The 25,475-nt window shown below is 40.1% G+C and overlaps 1 protein-coding gene across 3 annotated transcripts in view; it reads left to right on the top strand.

The window, feature by feature from the left end:
- cacna2d2 (calcium voltage-gated channel auxiliary subunit alpha2delta 2) overlaps positions 1 to 25,475 on the top strand; it is an 839,819-nt gene that overhangs the window by 675,407 nt on the left and 138,937 nt on the right. For all 3 annotated transcript variants that reach the window (XM_008105051.3, XM_008105052.3, XM_062973861.1), the window contains 2 exons: positions 17,013 to 17,063; positions 17,805 to 17,904. In XM_008105051.3, coding sequence (XP_008103258.2) covers positions 17,013 to 17,063; positions 17,805 to 17,904 — 151 coding nt within the window. The remainder of the gene's footprint in view (positions 1 to 17,012; positions 17,064 to 17,804; positions 17,905 to 25,475) is intronic.

Genomic DNA, 25,475 nt, shown 5'->3' on the forward strand with positions numbered 1-25,475 from the left:
GTAAGACTGCATACATTTCCCTCTCCATGCCACTTTAACAGCCAGCAGCAGCATGAGGCAAAGGAAGCCTGGTCAGTTGCTGATCAGGATGCAAGAAAGCTGATATCTCCAGCCCCTTCCCACCTGTGAGTCACATATAACTATCAGAAGCAGGAGTGTATTGTAATTGCTCAGCACTGCTCATTTATGACAGAAGGGGTGGAAATGTCATGGCAGCGTCTAACTTTTCAAGTGAACTGGGAGGTAAGACCGGAATACTTCACTTAATAGTTACGTATACATAACTATATTGCAGCTATGAATTTGTAACCTTGAGTTATGAATCCATAATTTCTCCATATACAGCAAGGCTATGTAGTCTTACTGTAAAACTTAGTTACATGTATGTAACAAACTGGTGTAGAATATCAGTGTCAATTAATAACTGAATTCCACAATTAAGTCTATAGTAAAGCCCAATTTCAGCTAATATGCCTTTTCTTGTTATAAAATTTGCAATTTAAATGATTTTAATCCATCAGTTCCTCCTCGATGTCTATATTTGTATCTAAATCCAAATTTATATCATCTATCAAATTACTGGAAAAGATTTGAGAAACTGACACCAATTACTGCAACAGAAACCTGATCAGCATTTGGTTCTCTAGTCATTAACACAGAATTCCAGTGGTCACCAAATATACTGAGAAACAAACTATACTTGAGATAGAGCTGCTAGTTTCTTTCCTCTGGCAGCTTCTCAAAATGGAAATTAGCCTTGGAAGTCTGCAATCAAGTGAAGAAGATGAAGGGTCGGAAATAGCTGCTTAACCCTTCCCCTTCTTGGTCTTTGTCTGCTAATAATTACATGTACTGCTTTCTCATCAGTAGAAGGAAAGATTCAGGGTTGACTTGAGTATGCAGACAGGAGAAAAGGAAAGCAGAGGAAGATAATAAACAGCACTTCCTCTGCCATACCTTTGAAAGGTGCTTTTCATTTAAGGGGAGGGGGGAGTGGTGAAGGAAGTGTGGACCATGTCTAGTTTGAGTCTCAAGTGAAGTATTTAACTGGTGGAACAAATCACTTAATAGAATCAGCCCAAACCTACAAATATGAAAATAGCATTTTATATTTCATTCAGTTTCATTTATGAATTTAGAGAGACACAGTACGGAAACTGCATATCCAGCAAGATTGTATTTTTGGTGCAGTGAAGATATCCTGCATTAAATTAAATTCCTTGCCATCTTCATGAGGATACTTTGAGGACGATTATCTGGGGGGTGGAAAGAAAACATACATAAAATACAACACAAAGATTGTCCCTGTTGAACTTCAAACTAACAAAATAAAGTTCAACAGGGACAAATGCAAGATACTCGACTTTGGCAGAATAAATGAAATGCAAATATACAGAATGGGGAACGCCTGGCTCGACAGCAGTACGTGTGAAAAAGATCCTGGAGTCCTCCTGGACAAGTTAAACATGAGCCTACAATGTGATGCGGCAGCAAAAAAAGCAAATGGGATTTGGGCCTGCATAAATAGGAGTATAGTGTCTAGATCCAGGGAAGTCGTGCTACCCCTCTACTCTGCCTTGGTCAGACCACACCTGGAATACTGCGTCCAATTTTGGGCACCACAGTTGAAGGGAGATGTTGACAAGCTGGAAGGTGTCCAGAGGAGGGCGACTAAAATGCTAAAGGGTCTGGAGAACAAGCCCTGTGAGGAGTGGCTTAAAGAGCTGAGCATGTTTAGCCTGCAGAAGAGAAGCCTGAGAGGAGACATTATAGCCATGTATAAATATGTGAGGGGACGTCATAGGGAGGAGGGAGCAAACTTGTTTTCTGCTGCCCTGGAGACTAGGACGTGGAACAATAGGTTCAAACTACAGGAAAGGAAATTCCACCTAAACATTAGGAGGAACTTCCTCACTGTGTGAGCTGTTCGGCAGTGAAACTTGCTGCCACAGAGTGTGGTGGAGGCTTTTAAGCAGAGGCTGGATGGCTATCTGTTGGGGATGCTTTGAATGTGATTTTCCTGCTTCTTGGCAGAGGGTTGGACTAGATGGACTGTGAGGTCTCTTCCACCTCTATGATTCTATTCCGTTGGTATCCAGAGGCCCTTTCACACTGTGTAATTATAATGCTGTGATTCCACTTTAATTGCCAAGGAAGTCTATGGGAGTCTAGGACTCTCTGTTCAAGAGGGGGCATTTAGAATGCCATGCCAGAGAGTTCCATTGCCCAACTAGAGGCCCCCGGACTCCATAGGAGATTGTTGTGGCACTTAATGTGGATGGAATATAGCTGTTTTATTGTGTAATCTAAAAGAGTTCAAGGTTAATGAGAAATGTTATGCAATTGCAGTTGTTGTAGGCCAGTGTAAACATGAAAACATGTTGTTGAAAAAAAAAGCTCTTAATTGAAGCGGATATTGAGTTTAAAAAAAAGCGGATATTGAGTAAAAAAAAAAACTTGTCTGTACTATAGTAGACCTTTGTATCTGCTGGGGTTGTCCAGGACCCCATGTGGACACAAAAGAACATAGTAAAATGACGACTGTAGTGAAATGCCTAGTTACAGTAGAGTCTCACTTATCCAAGATAAACAGGCCGGCAGAACATTGGATAAGCGAAAATCTTGGATAATAAGGAGGGATTAAGAAAAAAGCCTATTAAACATAAAATTACATTATGATTTTACAAATTAAGCACCAAAACATCATGTTTTACAAGAAATTGACAGAAAAAGCCGTTTTTGTGGTTCTCAGGGAGCAGCAGCACCAGGAGAAGAGTTATTTTGCATAGGAGCAACCTGATTGGTCGTATGCAAATGAGCGGGTGCCAAGATTTGAAAGACGAGAGAATCAAGGATGGCAGTTGAAGACAAAAAAAAAGGAAAACCCAGCTGAACATTCTATGGGAGTTGAAGTCAGTAAGTAAGGGAGTTAGTTGGAGAGTCATGATAGTTTGTTAGTAAGTAAGAGTCAGGGAGGACATTAATGAAAGGTGGCTGGAGAAATAGTCAGAAGAATAAGTTAAAGATAATCGAAGATCTGTATTTACATAGTAATATCGCATTCCTTTTTATGAAGAAAAAGACTGGAGGAGAGTTGTACTGAAACATTGTTTATTAACTACTAAGCATTTATACCTTTGTAACCATTACGCTTTTGCCACAAGAGTGCAATAATAAACTAAGTTACTGATACTCTTTAAATAAAGACTCTTCCTCAGTATCCTGAATATAATTAAATCACAAAAGGTGGAAGAAGGATTAAACCGTCATTTACTTCTTTGGTGGTATATTTGCGTAAGCGGATAACCTGACCTCTTCCTGACTGTTTTTCAATTTTGATGAGATAAATAAGCAAAAGGGACTCTTCCACTATGCAACAAGTTGGAAGTGCCTCACATATTTGAATTTTGGCAGCGGAAGGATAGCCAACAAAAGACTTCCTCGCCTGAAGGTTTCTGCAGGCATCCCTAAGGAGAGGGTGTGCGTCCCAACGGCCTTAATATAAAATGGTGGGACACTCAAACAGGAGCCTCAGGTTCTGGCAAAAAATGGAAGGCTACAGCAGGGAATGCTTACACACCAGCATAGTGTTAGATGCACACCAAAATCAAACATAGCTAGGGTTGTTGTATGTTTTCCAGGCTGTATGGCCATGTTCTAGAAGTATTCTCTCCTGACGTTTCGCCCACATATATGGCAGGCATCCTCAAAGGTTGTGAGCTATGGAGAAACTCAGCAAGGAAGGTTTATATATATCTGTGGGAAGTCCAGGGTGAGAGAAGAACTCTTGTCAGTTGGAGGCCAGTGTGAATGTTGCAGTTAATCACCCTAATTCGCATTGAATGGCTTCATCTACTGGCTACTTTTTGCCTGGGGGCATTCTTTGTTAACTGCCCCTAGTTCCCGTGTCTCAGAGTGTTGCTTCTTATTTACTGTTCTGATTTTTGAGTTTTTTTAATACTGGTAGCCAGATTTTGTTCATTTTCATGGTTTCCTCCTTTCTCTTGAAGTTGTCCACATGCTTGTGAATTTCAATGGCTTCTCTGTGTAGTATGACATGATAGTTGTTAGAGTGGTCAAGCATTTCTGTGTTCTCAAATAATATACTGTGTCCAAGTTGGTTCATCAGGTGCTCTGCTATGGCTGATTTCTCTGGTTGGATTAGTCTGCAGTGCCTTTCATGTTCTTTGACTTGTGTTTGGGCGCTGCGTTTGGTGGTCCCTATGTAGACTTGTCCACAGCTGCATGGTGTATGGTAGACTCCTGCAGAGGTGAGAGGATCCCTCTTGTCCTTCGCTGACCGTAGCATTTGTTGGATTTTCTTTGTGGGTCTGTAGATAGTTTTTAGGTTGTGTTTCTTCAGCAATTCGCCTATGCGGTCAGTGGTTCCCTTGATGTATGGTAAGAACACCTTTCCTGTGGGTGGATCTTTGTCATCTTTGTCTTCTCATAATGGATGCCATAATTTGATCTACATCTTCAGCCTAAAACTTCCTGTAGTGAGAGACTAAAGTAAAAACATAATGTATTTGTTGATCTCTTTATTCTCATTATTCTGGACATACAAACACTCGAAAAGACTGTGATTTTGTGTCATTGTTTTGATACATTTTAAAACTAAACATGATTAGTTTTTAATGTTTTGAGGGTACACAATTTTAGCTTTTAACTGGTACTTTCAGCTATGCCCCTAATTTCAAATTGCTCCAGATCACACATTTCACAGGATAAAAACACAATTTTGCCATGTCTCTCAAACAGATGTCATAGCATAGGACAGGTGAGCCTTTATTACTTCAAGAGAGATATTCCCTGGTGGATAATCTGTCAAAAACCATGTGCCAGCTGTTTTCCTCCCCTACCAGTTATTCACCTCCCAATGGGCAAAAAGGCAGATAGATCATCCTTACCACAGGTAAGAACTGCTTTTGAAATCAGACCCAGACAAAGGCTCTTTCCTGGGTCTATTGGTTGCCCACAATGTATGGCATGAACTAAGACCTTCAGACAAGCACCTGATCATGAAGAGACCCATTTGATACCATATCTGTACCATCTTCAGTGTAAAAGGATTGTTCATACAGGATTCTGTGCACTCACGAATTCAGTTAGAGGCCTTGACTCATAGGTTATCTCATTGGTGTGAGGGAGGGGAGGGGGTTCTCTTCAATCATGAAACATTCCAGGTAACATATTAATTGAGCCATATTGAAATGCCTCAGTTCTGTTCATTTGGATACTCAAGTCAATTTCATTGTCCCAGCTTAACTCCTGTGAGGTCTGTGATGCCTGCCTCCCTCCCTCCCAAATTCTGGTTCTAGAAGACAACAAAGGCAGCCAAATCCTAGTGGGGGAGTCAGTTTCCAGCTGTAAACCATATCCCATTATACAAGAAGAGAAAATGATGTGGGTTTGTTTGTTTTTTTGCCATATGAGAGGCACGATGCATGGAATCACACCCAAAGAAAATATAATCACTCCCAATTAGATAACATTAGTATTTGGGATTAGCAATCAAAGGCTGTCCATTTACAAGCAATTCCCAGTAATGCTGAGTAATTGACAGTAATTAAGCACTAATTAATTCATGCTGGGACTGATCCTGCTTGAGCCAGCCAGTGCCATCAAACCTCCCTCTAGCATCTTTGAAGGAGGGATCAGGCTTCGTGTAGACATAGGAGAAAACATCAGCCAGAGCTGTCTCTAGCTTTCCTGGTAATTTAACATCATAATAGATTTTAACAGAGCTAACTGGAGCTTTCTTTGTCATAACCTTCCTCTTAAGCACTCATATTTTATAAGCAGCTGATCAGTGCTAAGACTAAGTGTAATTCCTACAGGGTAAATAACACATCATCATGTAATGATCCATTGGAAGGATGCAGTTTAACATTATACAGTATGATATCATATATAATTGCAACAGGAAAAATACCTCCTCCCTACAAAACTCCCCTCTCTGCTTGTTCTAGCCATTTTTTTTTTTTTTAGTCAGTGACTTGAGAAACCGTAAGTCGCTTCTGGTGTGAGAGAATTGGCCGTTTGCAAGGACGTTGCCCAGGGAATGCCTGGATGTTTTTTGATGTTTTTACTATCCTTGTGGGAGGCTTTTCTCATGTCCCCGTATGCAGCTGGAGCTGATAGAGGGAGTTCATCCACGGTCTCCTCGGGTTGGATTTGAATCGGCAACCCAACCTTCAAGTCAACAGTTCTGCCAGCACAAGGGTTTAACCCACTGCACCATCGGGGGCTCCTTTGTTCTAGCCATGAACACATGTGGTGACATTTTCACAACCTATTCTCCCCCACAGTTCCAAAAATAATGATTTGCAGAGCAGGTCAGTATTAATTTTGTGGATTATTTCAAGTTAGTCCTCCTGCTTTTTACAGCTATACATGTAGCACCTCTGGTTCAATTAAAATGATTAAGACATAATAGTGTGAAGGCAGTCACACTTTAACCAGCTTTTGTCATCCTGTGTATCTATTTAAAGAACTGGGCAAAAATATTCACATCTTCATATGTTGTATAGTATTCTTCTATGTATTTTGGTATCATGCGCTCATAAAAGCATATCTTGGGAACCTTTGTCTGCTGTTAAGATGATATCAAATAGTGACCTTTTGCATGTACACAGTCTATTCTGCACTGAACTTCCAGATTCAACAATCAGAAAATCCAAATTCGATGATTACATTCTAGGACTACATTGTGTTTTCCAAGTATATTCACATATCTCACAGCACAATCCATGCATGTCTGTTCAGAAGTAAGCTTTGCATACATCCATGTACTTCTCTGGAAATAAACATACATTTTTTTAAGATTCCAACTCACTCTGTGTGCTTCATCTGTCTATGTTGTAACAGTGACTCATTTAGTGACAAAGAATCCAATCCCTATGTTTATAATATACAAGAATCATGGCAAAGTTTGAGTGTAAAATCTTGAGCCCTTACAACCCTCTTCTTCTAGCACTGTGTGGAACTCAAAGTTTGAAAACATTGACCAAAATGTTGGAGAGTTTGTACTCCTCGCACAGCTCCCAAAACCCACCTTAACAGCCAGGAAGCACACTGAGCAACAGAGGTCTGTTCTGCTAGTAATCAAGACATCCTGCTGCATCCCAGTTGTCTGCCCTCACGTGCTAGCTATTAAGATAGGTTGGGGTTTTTTTTTTGGGGGGGGGGGGATTTTTTATTGTGACAGTAGTGCCATGATCGTAAACATGAATATTGAAGAGTTTAGCTTACACATTTCTAATGGCTCAACAGGATGCCAGACACTATTTTGCCAATTTCTGGTTTAGATAGATAGAATCATTAGTGGAATTGCTTATTCCTATAAGGGTCATAGGAATATATGTGTTTACATGTATCTCTGCTATATAGAAATAATTCAGATTGTGAAAATAAAAAGAATTTTCATTTGTGTAGTGCTTTCAATTCTTCACATTCGTATATGTTATCTTGTTGTAGTCCTTAGAATTGACATATAAGGTATTAGTAGGATCCCTCCATTTCTGAAAGGTAGGATGAGTGATGGAGATGGTGGGTTAGATAAAGCTACCTACTGGATTTGTGACAAGACTTGACTGGGGACTCCGCTGCCTAACTCATATGAGAGAACTGGAGTGCATATTCTATCAAACCCGATCTTTTTTGTGGCTCATGAGGGCCCAAACTCTTATGTGAAAAAAAATAGATTTACACCCAGAGGTGGCAGTTTTGCCTTTGTACAGGTCACAATATATCAGTCTATGTGCTAGTATATAGTGTAACACATTGGTACTCAGCAAGGCTGCAAAGATACCTGAATATTTTCCCTGATGGAATAGTAATAACCTCAAAGATTATTTAAGTCGGGGAAATGGTACTGGAAGAACATATTAGCCACTCTTTCCAATGCAACTCCCCAGATCAACTGCTTTGGACTTCAAAAAATAAACCCACTGAATTAGAATGTTTGGGGTTTCTTTAGTATGTAGATATTGCCTTGTGTACATTGTGTGCATCTGGGTGTGTTGTTTCTGCAACAGTGACTACTTTTAATGCTTTTTTCACTCTTAACAGAGAGTGCTCCGATGGGGGTAACTTGGCTTGGCAGGCAGACAGTACTGCTGTGTGCTTCTCGCTCCATGAGCAACTTTCCAGAGGGTGTCTTCTGTCACATAAAAATGAGGAAGCTGTAAAAAGAGGGATGAGCTGAGTGTAAGAGCAAACCAGAGAGTGTGAAAGAGCTAAAAATCCATTCTTGGGTTGTCAGTTACTTGTGAGCATCAAAAGGAAAAATGTGTCCCCTACAGCCAATGCTCCTGATTGTCACCCAACTCCACTGAAATCGCATACACTCTCACCCATGATTGCCCTGGGGGAAGCAGCAAAGCTAGGGAAGATGTTACACAATTCAAGAGAAAGAAAATCTACCAGACAGGCTACAACGTGTGTGGAAACTGGAGCAGCCCTTTAAATGAGGCTCAGCAAAATGTTAGTTGCATGTCATTATTTAGAGTGAAACATAGTTATTCACATATGGAAAAGTTCAGTAGTAATGATGACTTTACCTGATGGATAACCCATCTCTGGATTCTCTTCAGCATTTTGTATCTCCTCAATTATATCTGCTTTTATCAAATACTTAGAATGTGCCCATGTTGAAATCTGTGCCCCATGGGAAATTACCCCTTTATCACCCCATGGGTCAAAAATTTTAAACATGAACAGAATGAGCATATAGTACAAAAATTTTAAAAAAGGTTGTGTGGACTTTCAAAAGGTTTTCCACATAATTGATAAATTAGCTTTAATATAGAAAATACAGTATGATACCTATATCTGTGGGACAGATGTTGGACCTCTTCACATTGGCTGCCAGACTCACCACATATCGTGGTGACAGGAGTGCATGGGGAACCACCCAGAAGTAGTAGTGCTTTCTGTAATGGGAGCTGGCGCGCTCCGTGCTTAAGGGGTGGCGAAGTGAAGCATTTCTCCAATTCTTCCCCCATCTGATGAGGTCAATAGACAGTTTCACTTATTCACTTATACACTTATTCAGTTAGGGTGTCTTGTACAAACTACACCTTCTCAGATCCTCAGTTGTTTGTCCCATTTGAAAATAATAAAAGTTCTCTATTATCTGTAGTTTCATGTATCCACATGAAGTTCAGTAACATATTCCCCTGCTAATACAGGGTTCTACTGTATCACACAGTGTGAAGGAACATAAAATATCATGGATTATTGCAAAAAAAAAGAAAGGAAATTTTAGATTTCACATACACATTCATGCATCAGAGCCAGCAGTAACTGCTCTAGACTAATGTCTTGGTGTGACAGCGGACAGCTTGATGAAAACATCAACACATTGTGCAATGCTGTGAAGGAGACAAATTCAGTATTGGGGGTCATTAGAAATTAAACAGACAATATCATAATGACTTACATTCAAGTAAGTATGACTGTTCTTTAAGTACCAGTACTTTCTATAACTCTGATCACTGCAAGTCAAATGGGAGAACTATGAAATGTATGGAAAAGGGCAACCAAAATGATCAAGAAGCCGAAAGAATTCCCATTGAGGAAAGGTTAACATCTATTTTTTTTTTGCGGGGGGGGGGGGGGGCGGGGAGAGACATTTAAAGTGGATTTTTAAAAAAGAGGATAAGGGGAACATGACAGAGATTCAATGATGTAATACAGGTGGACAGAGGACACGGAACAATGCAGACTAGGACACAGAACAATGGCTTCAAACTACAGGAAAGGAGATTCCACCTGAACATCAGGAAGAACTTCCTGATTGTGAGAGCTGTTCGGCAGTGGAACTCTCTGCCCCGGACTGTGGTGGAGACTCCTTCTTTGGAGGCTTTTAAGCAGAGGCTGGATGGCCATATGTCGGGGGTGCTTTCAATGCGATTTCCTGCTCCTTGTCAGGGGGTTGGACTGGATGGCCCATGAGGTCTCTTCCAACTCTGCTATTCTATGATTCTATGATTCTATGATTCTAGAGATAAATGTTTTTATTTCAGCCATAATACTAGAGGCCAGGGGCATTCAAAGAATCACGGTAATTTCAGAAGCAATGAAAAAGATTCTGATTCACATGGATCATAGTTAAACTATCAGAGATACAATGATGGTCACCATTAGGGCTAGGCATATTTATGGAGGATTCTTTCCCACCCGCATGCAACTTTCCTTCAGTCCCCAAATTTCTGGCACTACAGAAAATGAGATCGAACATTGTTTCTTCGTTGTGTTCCTATTCCATTGGTAACACCACCTGTTCCTTCCCTTTGGATGTCTAAACTGTATTTCTAAATGTGCAGCTGAAATTTGGGGTCACAGCAATCCTAGAAATGTTTGGACCGAAATAAAATTTTGGGGGGTGGGATAACATTCATATGCAGGGAAATTCCCTTATTTTGCCCTCATCTCAGTAGTGACATCTCTGAATAAGTGGTTCATTGTCACATGGAGTCTAAGCTATTTGCAGCATCAAATAATAATGATGATTATGATGATGTTTATTTATACCTCACTTTTTCTCTCCATAAGGAGACTCAAAGTGGCATCAAATCATGCCTGCTAATAGTGGTTGCTGGATGAGCTGTTGCCTTCAGGTTATGCTTGTGAGCTTGCCAGGGGCATGTAGTTGACCACTGGGGGAAGGCCTTCTTTCCTGATAGCACCTCAATCATTTCTTGTAGAGAAATTGAAATGACAACTTACTGGCTTTTCAAATTCTGGACTACTCTTTGTGCGGCAAGCATTCATGCCAATGGGTAACAGAGAGCCAGTAGAGGACATGAATCCACTCACCTTCATGACTGAGGAGTTGAACCCAGTGCTTCCTGGTCGTGTCCAATACACAGCTACATGGCAGGATGACAGACAGGCAGACAGATAGATTTTAGACTTCAATCCCTTCTCATAAAAGAAAAGAGAAAAACAAAGACAGTAGAGTCTCACTTATCCAACATAAACGGGCCGGCAGAACGTTGGATAAGCGAATATGTTGACTAATAAGGAGGGATTAAAGAAAAGCCTATTACACATCAAATTAGGTTATGATTTTACAAATTAAGCACCAAAACATCATGTTATACAACAAATTTGACAGAAAAAGTAGTTCAATATGCAGTAATGCTATGTAAAATGCTTCAATTTCTCTACAAGAAATGATTGAGGTGGTATCAGGAAAGAAGGCCTTCCCCCAGTGGTCAACTACATATAATTACTTATTTACGAATTTAGCACCCAAATATCACAATGTATTGAAAACATTGACTACAAAAATGCGTTGGATAATCCAGAACGTTGGATACACGAGTGTTGGATAAGTGAGACTCTACTGTATTAACTAAGGTTAAAATGCTTTCGATTTATTTAATGAAGCTTGTTTTAAAAGGTGAAGTCCTATCCCCAAAAGGTGTGTGTGTATATATATGTGTGTGTGTATACACACGCACACACATACATACACACAGAGGGAAAGATAACTTTCTTCCTACCAATAGCTAAAAATATCCTCATCAAGTTTGGCCTTTGAAGCCATGGGGGGTGTAAATAGAATCTTATTATATCCTCTTGTGTCAGCACAATCATTGCTACTATAAAAAGGGATTCCAGTGATGGAAGAGTTTAGCATTTAGAGCTCATTAAGGTGACAAGATGCAGAGCGGCAGCCAGCAGGTCACTCTCACTTAGCGGTGTCTTTCCACATCCTTTTATTGGCATTCAAGGCAGTCTCATACTGCCCTCTGGCTTTTTCTCTTTACTTCTTTTCTCTGAGCAGTGTGTTAATATATATGGATTTGATATAAATTCTGTATCTTCCTATTCAGAAGTGTTAATATAGCAGTATCCACTTATAACCATGTTATTAAATACTGTGCCATAATCACCCCTGTCTGACATTCCTCAGATATTGGTATCTCTGGAACAATCACAAGGTTTTAATATTACTCTGCTGAAGCTATGTGATCTTCTGTCATCTATATCAAACAAAAGATATGGATTTTAAAAATCTATGACATTCTTTCCCTCCTTCCTTCCTTCCCTCCCTCTCTCTATAGCTATGCCATGCTTACATTTTGGGTGGAGAGGGTTGAGGGACCTGCACAGAATCCAGAAGCCCTACATCTAACTGAGGGCCCTTCTACACAGGCCATAAATCTGACATGAATTTGGATTTTAAATCCCACTTCCTCCTGGGATGGAGGCCACACAGCTGGCCCACACCCTGGGATTTTGTGAAGGGTGGGGGGCGGCTGGATGATCACATGTACTGATCTGAGATCAGCAGGGGTGGGCAAGGCGAGCCTTTCCTTCCCTGCCTCCCATTTCCCTCTCAATTTACCAGATGGAGGCTCCGTTTGAGGCTTGCAGTCTTCTTTTGTCCCTCCCCCCCCTCCTTTGGAAGAGCCAAAAGTGGGCTTTGGGGGGGATGAGGGGATTCCTGCTCCAAAACCCCTTGTTGGCTCTTCTAGGGAAGAAGGAGAGGGGGAAAGGCTCCAGGCCTGCTCTGGTAAATTGAGAGGGAAATGGGGAGCACAGTCTACAGCAGGGAGGGAAGAAAAGCACACATTTTTCATGCCTGCGGGGATACACAGGCATGGAAAGCTGCACTTTTTTCAAGAGGAATCGGGTTTAAAGAGCACCTTTTAAACACATGTTTTCCAGCCCTTAATCTGATTCCTCCTGATTCCACCCGCATTTTGGCTAAACCTCATTTGGGCACTCCTCCCCTTTTAACCCAATTTAACCTGTTATAATGTATGTGTAAAAGGGTTCTCAGTCAAGTAAATCCCCTAGTAGCTCTCAGAGTTCAGAAAAGTTACTTTTTTTGACAGTAGCTCTCCAGATCCCACAGCCAACAAAAGCAGCTTTTCCAAACTCTGGACTATACTTCTTAAAACTGTAATTTAAAGGATCTTATCATAGCAAGTAAGATAATAGCAGATTAAGTGATGTCACTTCTAGTTTTCATGTAATTCTAGCCATCCTCTTCTCTAATCCATAATATATGGTTCCCTGTACCTTGAATGGTACAACAGCTGGTTCTAAAATGGATTCTTTGAACAAAAAATGACCATCTGTGACTTCCAAGTATTCCTCTCCATATAGTAGAACAGACTGGCATATCATGGGGGTTGGACTAGATGGCCCTTGTGTCTCTTCCAGCTCTATGATTATATGTTTCCCTCCAAACTGAATTCAGTTGACCAATAAATATGGAACACTGGACAAAGTGGCTGCTTTTGTCAGACCTCAGTGTGTTGTTACTAGGCTCTGTTTGGCATAGTGGGTTATAACCAGTGTTTGTTTGTTGGAGAATTACTGTGGCATACTTTATTCTGACATCAGTTTCCAGGATAGGGAGCTCTGATGAAAGCCAAAGTTCCTGCTCCCCTCCGCTTTTGGAATTGGTATGTGAAAAGCTCAGGCATAATAGAGTTCACTTGCCTGGATTCACAAGGAAGAAATAGGATGGGAGAAAGGGAGTATTTTCTTCAGAAGCTATTTCAATGGACCAGGGAAGGAGCTAAAGTGTTGCTATCCCACACACGTTTTAAATCTAGTGAATCTTGGGATCACACTCTATTGGTCTTTCCTTCTCCATTCCAAAACACAACATAAAATGGGATATCTCAGTATTGTTTTTGTCTTTGTTCCCCATTGATGACAAATGTAGTGCACCGTGGCGCATCTAAGGATGTTGGACAGGCATGCCTTGCTTTGAGAGGCTTCACTTTACAGCACTTTGCCAATATGGCACTTTTCAGTTATACAGTACAGAGCCATTTTGTTACATGTACTCAGACTGTTTGCAATATTTGTATACTTTGTGACTCACTGTCATATTATGGCAATTTGTTATATATTATTCTTATTTCTGCATCTTTCTTTAGTTCTATTGAGTACTTAGTAAATGATAGCAAAAATGTGCTTTTAGACCTCTATATACCCAAGCAAGTGAAACAAAAGACTGATTTACTTTAAGGTGATACAGTGGCATGAATTAGAGTTGGGATCCAGGAACACACACACACACAATAGATGCTCAAATTCTGGAATGCTCCAGTTATTATGCATCCACATTGTCCGATATATAAAATGGTAAACACCAAGGTTTGATTTTTGGATTTTCCGCCAAATACTTTCAGACTGTGGTTGGGTTAATTCATAGATGGAGAACCTGTGGATATGGAGGGCTGATTGCATTTTTATAGTACAGTACTTGTCTAGAACCTAACTCACCATATTAGCAAAATATGCCTTTAAAATCCATAGCTCTTCCTGAGGCAAGTATAGGAACTGTTATCTGTATCAGCCCTGCTGAAAGTTGTTGTTTTGTTTTCATGCAATGTTCACATGTCCTACACCCTTTCTTATTTATTTGTTTGTTTGTTTGCTTGCTTGCTTGCTAACCTCTTCATTCAATATTTGTTAGTTTTTTTATTTGATTTTTTTTTTAAAAAATTCCACCCTTCAGCCAATGAGCAAGAAAGAAAGGAAAAGGGAGCTTAGAGCACCTTATAAAGATATGTTATAAGATAGCCTTTGTTCCTAGGCCTATAAAAGAAAAAAGAAAAAATGTGGGAGGTGAAAGGGAGCAAACAAACTCAAGTGTAGATAATTTATTATATACTTCTTATGTCTATTCTGTGAAAGAGATAATAAATGAAAACTCCCCAAGTGGGTCCATTCCTTCGCTGGCTGTTTCATAAGGGCTGGTTGGTCTCCTTCCCTTGTCATGGATACACAGGTGCTATACATTATTATTATTATTATTATTATTATTATTATTATTATTATTATTATTATTGCCTCACATTTTTTTCTAGGGTAGGGCACAAAGTAACAATGTAAAATATGATGCAGTGAAAAATATATAAAAAGTAAACATTAAAATAACTAAATCAATTATTGCAATGATTCAATTAAATTAAAATACAAGAATAAAATAAATGAAAAGCTATTAAAAACAATTCAACACCACCTAGACCATTTCTGTTTTTAAAATCCTATCTGCATAAAAAAAAAAGATTTTATCTGTAAGCTATTTAGGAATACTTTTTCTCTATACCAATATTATATGTAGTTCAGAACAACATACTTTTTGTTATCTCTGCAGTGTCTGAATATTTTATGGTAGTATATGAAGCCTATAATTTAATAATTTCCTGGATGCTTTATTGTGTGTCATGTATAACTTTGATTTCCTCATATCATTTTATGATGTGAGGGGTTTTACCCTGTAAATCTATGACAACAGAAACTAGCAAATACATCTATCAAATTGGCTTCATAGATATTACAAAGAAAAAAATCTGTGATCTGAGCTGTGAACAGTGATTGATTATTCTTATTAATGATAACAAAAAGAATATCAGCTTCCTTGTCAATGTTAACAGCAATTAAATAATCAAGAATATAAAACACTCCTTTAAATTATATTTGTTCTTGCTAGAAATACATGTTTACTCTCTGTAAATAATGTATGTTTCAAATATGACTGTATAATCATATTTTTTTTAAAGTTCACTTAGTAAGGGAATGTTTAAGTGTCTCAAATTGTTCAGTACGTTATGCAGCAATAAAATGTATTGAATTGCAAATCAAAACTGTTAATATATTGCTCAATTTTATTCCATAAAATAATATTTTGTGGAAATCTTTTAAGAAGTACCTAGATCTACAAAATACTTGAACATGTGTGAAGATTGTGAATATGGAAATTCCCATTTGGGGTTCATTGGGGTTAATGAGATAGTTTGTTTACGCAGTGTGATTAATGCTTATTTTTCTTCACATTTGTTATAAGATAAAATGGATGTTGAGAGCTAGAGTGATATAGTGGTTTGAGCATTGGATTATGACTGGAGATCAGAATTTGAATCCCCATTCAGCCATGGAAATCCACTGGATGGTCTTGAGCAAGTCACATGATCTCAGCCTCACCAGAATGGAAAGGCCACCCTCCTCTGAACAAATTTTGCCAATTTTTGGCGTTGAGATAAGGCAGAAGTTGCAAGTGTAAGAAGAGGATGTACAAATGAATGTGAGCCCAAACATAAAGAAGAATGTGTTCTCCCTTGGCATACCCACAGTCTGAAGTTGCTGCATTGCTTCATCTAAGGGCAATTTCAGTGAGAAGTCACTCTTCCTTCTCCTTCTCCCCCATCCTGGTCACCGCTATTGCCGCAGCTTCAAACTTTGCATGCCTGGTGGCTGTCCTTGTAGCATAAGAGCAGGTGCTGTTTGTGTGGACTGAGGCCCCATCTAAGTCAAGTATGTACACATACAGCACCATGTGTTTTCAATGGCCATCTGTATGAATCTGGCTCCTGATACATTCAAGGCTCAAACACAGATGTACAAAGAGCCAAGGCAAGGACAAGCCACTGTTATAAAATAGGATTTTACTGAATATGTGAATGGTTAATAGATACAACTGAGAGATTACAGCAAAGTAGAGCTTTGTGACATTTCGTCTTGCCATGAGGGCTTCGTTGACACTGAGAATGAGTCAGGATGCCTGGAGAAAACTGAGATAGGGTTTCTTAAAGAATTGCCCACATTGCTCAACAAGGTATGTTTTGCTAGGAGATCACTTATTTCTGGAATTCTTCAGTGCAGCACAATTTGTTTCACTGTGTTCTCCAGGCAGTAGTGTGAACCTTTCCCATCCATGGCACCTCTCTGAATGGTGTAGTTTACACTCTTGCCTCTGACATGCAAGTTTCTTCCGTGTGTGTCTATTACTCAACTTTTGTTTTAGTTGAGCCTAAAAAAGTTAAAGATCCTAATGCTCCAGTAGTAAATATTAATAAATTTGATACCTGGTGTTCTTTACCTTTTTAATGGGATACAAAACCTGCCATTTGACATGTCTGACTACCAAATGGTGGGGTGACCCCTGTCCTATAGCATTCTCAGGAATCATGGAAGTAGTTGAGTGCCTAATCCACACTTTATCTGTGTCTTCATTTAATTTAATGCAGGTATATCCAAGGAGCCTCATCTCCAAAGGACATGGTTATCATCGTGGACGTGTGAGTACTTTCCTCTTTCATGAACTAAATTCAATGAATTTTTCATTGCTCAGTCCAAAGATTATGATGTATTACATAGTTCTATCACCCAAGAAAATGGTTGCCACACATCAGAGGAATGTGGGGGGTCTCTGGGTATCCAATGCTCATCATATCTACCTCAAAAGCTAGGGAGGAATTTCCCAAAATAAAAATATTATTTATTTATTTATTTACAGTATTTATATTCCGCCCTTCTCACCCCGAAGGGGACTCAGGGCGGATCACAATGTGCACATATAATGGCAAACATTCAATGCCATATAAACATAGAGACAGAGACACAGAGGCGATTTAACTTTCTCCAGATTCCAGATTCCTGAGGAGATGCTCGATTCCGGCCACAGGGGGAGCAGCTGCTTCAACATCCATTGTGGCATCTTGATGGATACTTCCTCATTCCAAATGGGAGCTGGACGAGTTTTTTTTATGGTGCCGTAAATTAGTTAAATTTGCCTCCCCGCGGAGTGGTACCTAAATTCCTACTTGATAGATGCAACTATCTTTTGGTTGCTTAGGTCAACAACGAGCAGGGACTATTTTTTATTTTAATTGTCGGGTGCTCACCCCGACATGGGCTGGCCTCGAACTCACGACCTCTTGGTCAGAGTGATTGATTTATTGCAGCTGGTTACTTAACCAGCTGCGCCACAGCCCAGTTTCCCCAGAACTAAGTGGAGTATGACTTTGTTTCCTCTACAGGAGTGGCAGTGTTAGTGGCCTGACACTGAAGCTGATGAAGACGTCGGTCTATGACATGCTGGACACACTGTCAGATGATGACTACGTGAATGTGGCCTCGGTGAGTGTCTACTCTGAAGTTATCATGAGAGAAAAATGGTGGAGACAGAAGGCAAGATGTAGCAATGGGTTATAGCCCATGGCACCAGCAATATGTTGAGGCATTTAATGGACTCCATAACATCTATAAGAGCAGTCTTGAGATCAAGCAGTAACTGGTTATAATTGTCCAATTTTTCCTTTGTGCCAACCCTCTATACCTCTTGCTACTATATTATTTCAAGGCTCTCTTCACAGTATTTATAGCACTCTTGGGGTGGGGAAATGAAACACTGAGGCTTTGAGGAGAAATGTGTGTGAAGTAAGGGAACAATTGCACAGATTTGCATAGTATTTAGGCTCTTTGAATACAATCAAAAACTGATTTTGGGTGTTCAGAATACAAAAGCTATTATTAGTAAAAAGAGAGTCCTAGACATCATGCCTCAAGCATAGTCTACAGCTGTGAAGAAAGGATTTACCCTCTGTTAGACATATATTTAAGAGTTTGCTTAGTTCATGTTCTCTTTGTGTTGTTGTTTAGGAAAGGGGCAGTTTTAGTACAGTAATTATTCTGTAACCTTTATTTATTGATAACCAGTGTGCTACAGTTGTTACACAGCTACTCTCTACAGGCGACTAACCTTAGTGCTCTCCTGTGTTAAGTGACAGTGTATCACTTAACTGCTAAGGAACTGCATAACTGATGATAGCTGAACACAATAGTTTGGAAGTGATTGTTATATGGCAAGGTTTACGTAACAAAGTCTATTATTATTATTATTATTATTGTATTTATAACCTGTTTTATCCCCCCAAAGGGAACTCAAAGCAGCTCCAAAGGGGACTCAAAGTGGCTCAAAGTCTAAGTCCTCTGAAGATGCCAGCCACAGATGCAGACAATGCTGCTGGAACATGACCATAGAACCCAAAAAACTCACAGCAACCCATTCCCTGATAAACAAAGGAAACAAACAGGATAGCAAATGTGTCCTCTTCCTTCTTCACAGCTTTCTCCTCTTTCTCTTTCTCATACATTTCCTCCTCTTCCTGCTCCTCCACTGCTTATTTCTCCTCCTCCTTTTCCTCCTTCTACTACAGCTCTTTTATCTCCTTCTTCTCAATCTCCTTCTCTTCCTTCTCTGCCTCCATCTCCTCTCCTTTTTTTTCTCCTTCTCCACTACCTCTTTTTCCTTTTCCTCCTTCTTTTCCTTCTCTTTATCTATCTCCAGCTCCTCTTCTTTTTGCTTCTCCTCCTCCACTATCTCCTCTTTCTTTTTTTCTCTTCCTTTTCCATCTTATTATATCTCATTTCCCCCCAAAACTGTGACTAAAGGCAGCTTATAGATAAATACAAATACAGCATAGCAAAACCTTTGAAGGGTTCACTCTAAAATATGCTTAAGGTCAATAACTAATGAACATGATAAAACATACGTCCTATGGGAAAAACCGTTCTCCAATTGAGCATTCCCATTTCGGATGCACTGATCTGTCCATATGCCCTGCTTGGCTCTTCCTGCCAAGTCATTGGTTGAGAGGGAGATATCTGATGGCTTCCTTACCCATGCCATGGATTTCTCTCCTTTTTTTCTTCCTGTGGGTTTTTTTTGTTTTTTGCTTGTTTGTTTGTTTTCTGTTGCTTTTGAAACAAAGGTCCCTCCCACTGCTCAGAAGGAGGGTGGAAGGAATTCATTTCAGTGTACCCAAACTGCTATAAATGTGCCAGCTCTTCTGCTATTACGATAGAGATAGAATTGAGGGCTGAGAGTGCAGTAGATGAAGCAGATCCGGGTCCCCTTCCTCTCCTGCATAGCCAAACCCAACCATACTGTACCCTCCAGCAACTATTGGGGGGGGGGGGGGAGTGTGCTGGCCAGATCTGAATCCTGGCAACATAAAGGAAATATGACTGCATTGTAATGCAAGCCAATGAGTTGTTTGCTACATTTTCCTATCAGAACCGTTACATCAATCAAATGTGCAATTTGATTTTTTTCCTGAATTTTAAGAAATTGTTTTCCCCAAACATTGCATTTTCCAAACCAGGCCACCTTATCCTAGATACATTCCATTATAAGTTTCAGTTGCCTGACACCATTTTAAGTTCATTACATAGCATGTGTTCAAGTTCTAAATATCTAATATCTAGCTGCTTCGAGTCTTCTTGTGGAGAGAAAAAGTGGGGTATAATAAATATCATAATAATAATAAGAATGTAACCATTTAGCTGGATTTAGCTCTCATCAAATAACTAATAAGGGTGGGGGGATTTCCACAACATAGGAGCAGCAACCAAGAAGACCCTGGCACGTGACTTCACCAAATGTGTCTGTGATAGTGGTGGAAGCAATTGAAAGCCTTTCCCTGAAGATCATGAAACCTAGGCAGGCTTCTATAGGGATATGCAATCTTTCAGAGCTAGCATAGTGTTTAGAACATGGGGATACAATTCCAAGGTTTGAATCCCCACTTTGCCATGGAAACCCACTCAGTTGCACAAATCATACTTCCTCCTCTTAGAGGAAGGCAAAGACAAACCATTCAAAACAAATCTTGCCATGTGATAGGTTTTCCTTAATATTGTAATAAGTCAAAAGACACACAACAACAAAACCTTTACTGTGTAATAATAATTAAATAAAGGCCATAAAAGGTTGAACCTACTTTTATCATAGCAGCTTTTTGAATAGCCATTTCTCCCTTCTGTTGGGAATGAATACTATGGTTTTTTGGAATAGCTGAGCATCAGTGATTCATACTCATGTCCGTTTATTAAGCATTTGCTCAAGACTTCTTCGAGTTTGTCTCTGTGGTCTGTGAAGAGTCATAGGTAAGGATAATGCTGCTGGTGAGAGGCAGGTAAGGGTAAAATGACCGTTACCTCAGGAGCATGGAAGGGGTTTCTTGCTAGGTGAAGTACACAATGAAGAAAAGCTCTTCTCCTGGGCTTTCTGGGGAGCTTTTAATACCAGCCTCAAGGAGTGAACCTACTGCTTCTCTAGAAAATTAGTTCTGAAAGCATCTCAAACCAAAATGCCACATCAGCCCTGTGAAAACAAGTGTGCACTTTTATTTTGCTGTATTTATTTCTCTGTATAATGGGAGAGAAGAGGGAAACGCCTGTCAGAGGCATTGGCCTCTGCCTTGTGTAGCTCCTGCAGCCCAATTTACCATTTCTGTCACCTTTCCTTTTCCTGCGCTCTCGACCACTCTCTGCCTTTGATCGATTGCAAATGACAAAACACACCTGCGAGAAATAAATTACATCCTTCCACTGCCATTTTCCCCACGCCAGCTTTGACGGACTATTCTGCTTGCACGAGGTGTTCATTGTGGAGAAGGCTGGAAGTGGGGGAATCATGGTGAGAGAAGGGAAGGATCTTGTAGACATCCAATGAATCACAGAGAGCTAGATAGCTGTGAAGGCCATGTCTCTCCCCTGTTTTGGTGGAAGAGTAGCCTGTTGGCAGATTGCCTTTATTAGTAGGTGATAAGGAATGAAAGCAGCACATTAAGCAAACTTTGATGCTATTAATTACACTGTATTTTTATGATTTTAGAATATCTAAACATATATGTGCTTTTCTCCAAAATGCTTAAAACTGCAGCTGTTTATTACATATATGCTATACCATGGAATAGCATCAAGGTTTCCAATAGCTCAAGAAATCTACACCATTTCTGCCACCCTTTCACTTCTGTGATGGATCCATGGATTGTAATATACTCCAGATCCAGTGTTATCAGTTTGGTTAGATGCAGAGAATTGGACTGAACCAATCTTGCTCACAGTGAAGCTTTAGCCTTGCACTATACAAACTGCAGAAGTTTGTTCCATGTGATTGGATTGCAAAAAGGAGAACAGTGTCATGCCCCCCTACCCCCCCCCCCCCACACACACACACAAACATTGATACATAGAGCATACTTAATTTTTTTTCTCTATGGCAGTGTTCAAACTGTGCTACTCCAAGTGTTTTGGACTTCAACTCCCAGAAATCCTAGTCAGCTTACCAGATGTCAGGAATTGTGGGAACTGAAGTCCAAAACATCTGGAGAAACACAGTGTGATAAGCTCTGCTCTATGGAATAAGCCGGGTTTCTCCTTGCCCGTACTTCCTCAAGAGTTCAAATGCCCAATAAGTACTTAGGGCTATCTCCTCAACTCTCACTGCTATTTCAAGCCGGCTATGTGGTTAGTTGTTTAAAGCATTTTTATGCACTTGTATAATGCATGTAGTGCCTTAGTGTGTTTAAAAATACTTCCCAACATACTACAAATAGATAGAGCCAGTTCTCCCCTCACTCAGTCATGAAGAATGGATTTTTGCTGGACCTGACTGAAACAGCTGGATTTGGAATTTTGTGACAGTACAGATCACCACAATCAGTAGCTGCTCAGAGCTTGAAAAATTTACTTTTTAAGACTACAGTTCCAAACAAGGAGGTTGTCTAAGTTCAGTCTGGGGCTAAAGAACAAATAGAATAGCATTAGCATTTCTGGGTCATAATAATTCTGTACAAGCATCAGGTTTTTTGAGATCAAAATGCCTGCCTTTGCTCTACGGATGGAACCAGAAGAAATCTAACTTGAGGCAGTGGAAGACTGGTGACTGCAGTGTCAGTGAGGTATGAATCTATTCTGCGTTTTAGTCTGACTTTAAAAGAGCCATCCAAAGTGCTGAATCTCTTGTAGAAATAACTGGATAGCTCCTTTAAAGTTTTATGAAACCCAGAGTTTAAACATCTGCCCCACTGAGTAGAGAGCAATACATTCCTATTTTGCAGCAGCTTCTTTCTGCACAAGTCTAAGGCCACATTTTGTGAGGCATTCCTACAACCTTAAAATAGTCTCTTTCGCTCTATTCCTCTTCCCATGGGTGCTTTCAAGTACAGTTATTCCCGTGGGAGGTTGTAGATGCAAAGTTTAGGCTCTCTGCAGGATTCTCCTCTGCTGAAGTGGCATAGAAAACCAATACTGCAATCCATTGTCAAATTGCATCAAATCAGCTACTGAGATGCTTCCAAAGTAAAGCTTCTGTCCTCAGGGAGACAGAAAGAAGGAACACGAGGCCTGGTTCATGCATGAGTGAAGGCTCTTGAGGCAGGCTGGGCTGAAGGGTCAGGGACACCAAACTAAGGGAGGCATGAGCATTGCTTATGAACCAACCTTCCCCCTCTCCCATTTCCACCAATGGTCTCCAAGTCCACTTCCCTTTACAACTTAAACTGCTAGAGCATAAAATACAAAACAAGAAAACTAAAATCAATAGAAACCGCATCTGCATTCAAAGCTAACGGAAATATTGTGAATTGCTCCCCAATTATATTAAGCCACAGTTTTGGCAAAATAGGACATTTCATTGCCTTTAATTTTAATGCAAAGCTTGTTTCTTATACAAGACCCCCATTCATGTTATAACCCTTTGATTCCACTAACGGCCAAGGCAACATCCTATGGAATCTTTGGGTGTGCAGTCTGGTGAATGAACAAGGTTCTTTGTTTGAGAATCATACACACCTCTCTCTAAAAGTGCCAGGACACCATAGGGTGGAACCAGGGCGGCTAAAATGGAATCATAGCACTTTAACTGAGTCACCTGAAAGGACCCCAGGGCACATAATAGAAAAGATTTGCCCTCATTTCTAAAGACATTTAGTGGAGGGATCCAACTGACAACCTTATTTCATGGACAAGGTCACCCAGAAGCTGCCAAACCCTTCAGACTGTTTCCAGATTATTTAGGCTTTTTATAGGTGAAAATGTTAACTATAATCATCATTTTTAATTATATATGGAAGTAAACCAGAAAGCTGTGAACAGCATTTTGCATGGATGACATATAGCCAATACAGTGGGTTCCAGTTAATATCTTGGCAGCCATATTTTAGTCCAATTAAAATTTCCAGGTGTGTTTCATAGGCAGCCTCACAGATAACGCATTGCAGCAGTCTAACCTGAACTGTGGTGCATACCTGAGAGCCTTTCAAAAGCTGCCAGGAGGCCCTTTTCTCCTTCATGTATAAAACAAAAAAGTAGCTGGCACACTGTGGAAATCTCTCTCTCTGAGGTGTGAAGCAGTGCTAAAGTTTTGAATAATATATTGCATTCTATGCTAAACATTAAAAAAAAAACCAGTCAATCTTTACACGTTTTCAAGGGACCTTACAAAAGTAGAGGACATCTGGCAATCCTGCAAGGTGAAGAATTTTTTTTGAAAATGTATTTCTATGTTGACAGATATATGATCGGCATGCCTATTGCTGAGGGGAGGAAGTATGTCCCCAAAATGGTTTTCAAACATTTCCAGTTATGAATTGGTGCCACTCTTAGCCCAGCAGTGATGTTTTGACTAGTCAGAGATCTAGATAACTGCTTGGGTCTGGCATGGGAGGTATTTCCCCCAGTCTTAAGACCGATTTGTAAAACTGGTGACAGCTGCTGGCTAGTGATGGCAAATGTATAGCTCCTTACCTTTTCACCTCAGCATATTCAGGAGGATCCAGGGATGAGTCTTTCCAAGATCGGTGCTGTCAGTATTATTGATTGGCTAATCTGAGCCCTGGGCCAGAAGTGTGCTGGGTTTTAAACAGGCAGGTGAAATCTGTACTTGGCAATATTTAGATAGTGAAGAAAGGATACCAGAGACAAGAGACTGTAGAGCATGAAATGGAAAATGCATTCCATCCAAATAATCCTTAGGAAGATGTCAAGAATACATGGACCATTTCTTCTTCTTTTTTTACAGGAAAAGAAAATGAAGAACTCTGCCATTTTCTGTCTCATGTGCCTGATGTCTAGGAAGAAACATGTTTGAATTAATTAATAAGTCTAGTCTTATTACTTTTAGTGGATTGCTGCCTCCTAAATAATGTTCCATATTTCCAGCAAAGGAAGCCATAAGAAAAATGAATGCTGTTTTGCTTCACCCACCTGGTCAAAGGGAGAAGTCAGTCCTCTCCTAAAAGCAACTTAGCACAGGATGCCCAGTAAGCTGGGCCTGTAACCTTGTGATAAGACACTGAAATGTCCTGAAGAAAACATGCCTGGAGGTATATAAGTAATCACAGCTATGCTCTCAACAAATCCGTCCTGCTCAGGCAGGATTCAGGAGGATGGGGGTCATATCACTCCATTAACGCCAACAAATTCTTCCACAGTTTACTCACACAGAATCCTGGGTACATAATTTGGCCTTCTCAGTAGCAAAGACCTTCAGCAAAAAGAATGAGAAGTTTGATTGTTTCAGTCATCCGTGTCCCTACTTGTCTTGATACCCTGTGATCCAATTTGTTCTGTTTCCCCCTGCTTGCTTGTCTTGCTTGCTTGAGATAATGAATGGCAAGCATAGGAGGATCATAGATACCTTCATCAGAGACCATTTGATTTATGAGAAGGACTCAAAATTCATGGTTACATCCAGAGCTAGGAAATGTTATTTTCAAGGTTTACAGCTTCATGAATCCCTATTCATTGGCATTCTCAGAGTTGTTATGAAATTGTGATGACCCATGGGCCTTGTAGTCCTGCTCATGACATTGTGATGCCTGATGAAGAAGAAAACTTGGGTTTTTTACCTTCCCAGTCAG

This window comes from Anolis carolinensis, chromosome 2 (genome assembly GCF_035594765.1).
Source record: "Anolis carolinensis isolate JA03-04 chromosome 2, rAnoCar3.1.pri, whole genome shotgun sequence".
NCBI lineage: Eukaryota > Metazoa > Chordata > Lepidosauria > Squamata > Dactyloidae > Anolis > Anolis carolinensis.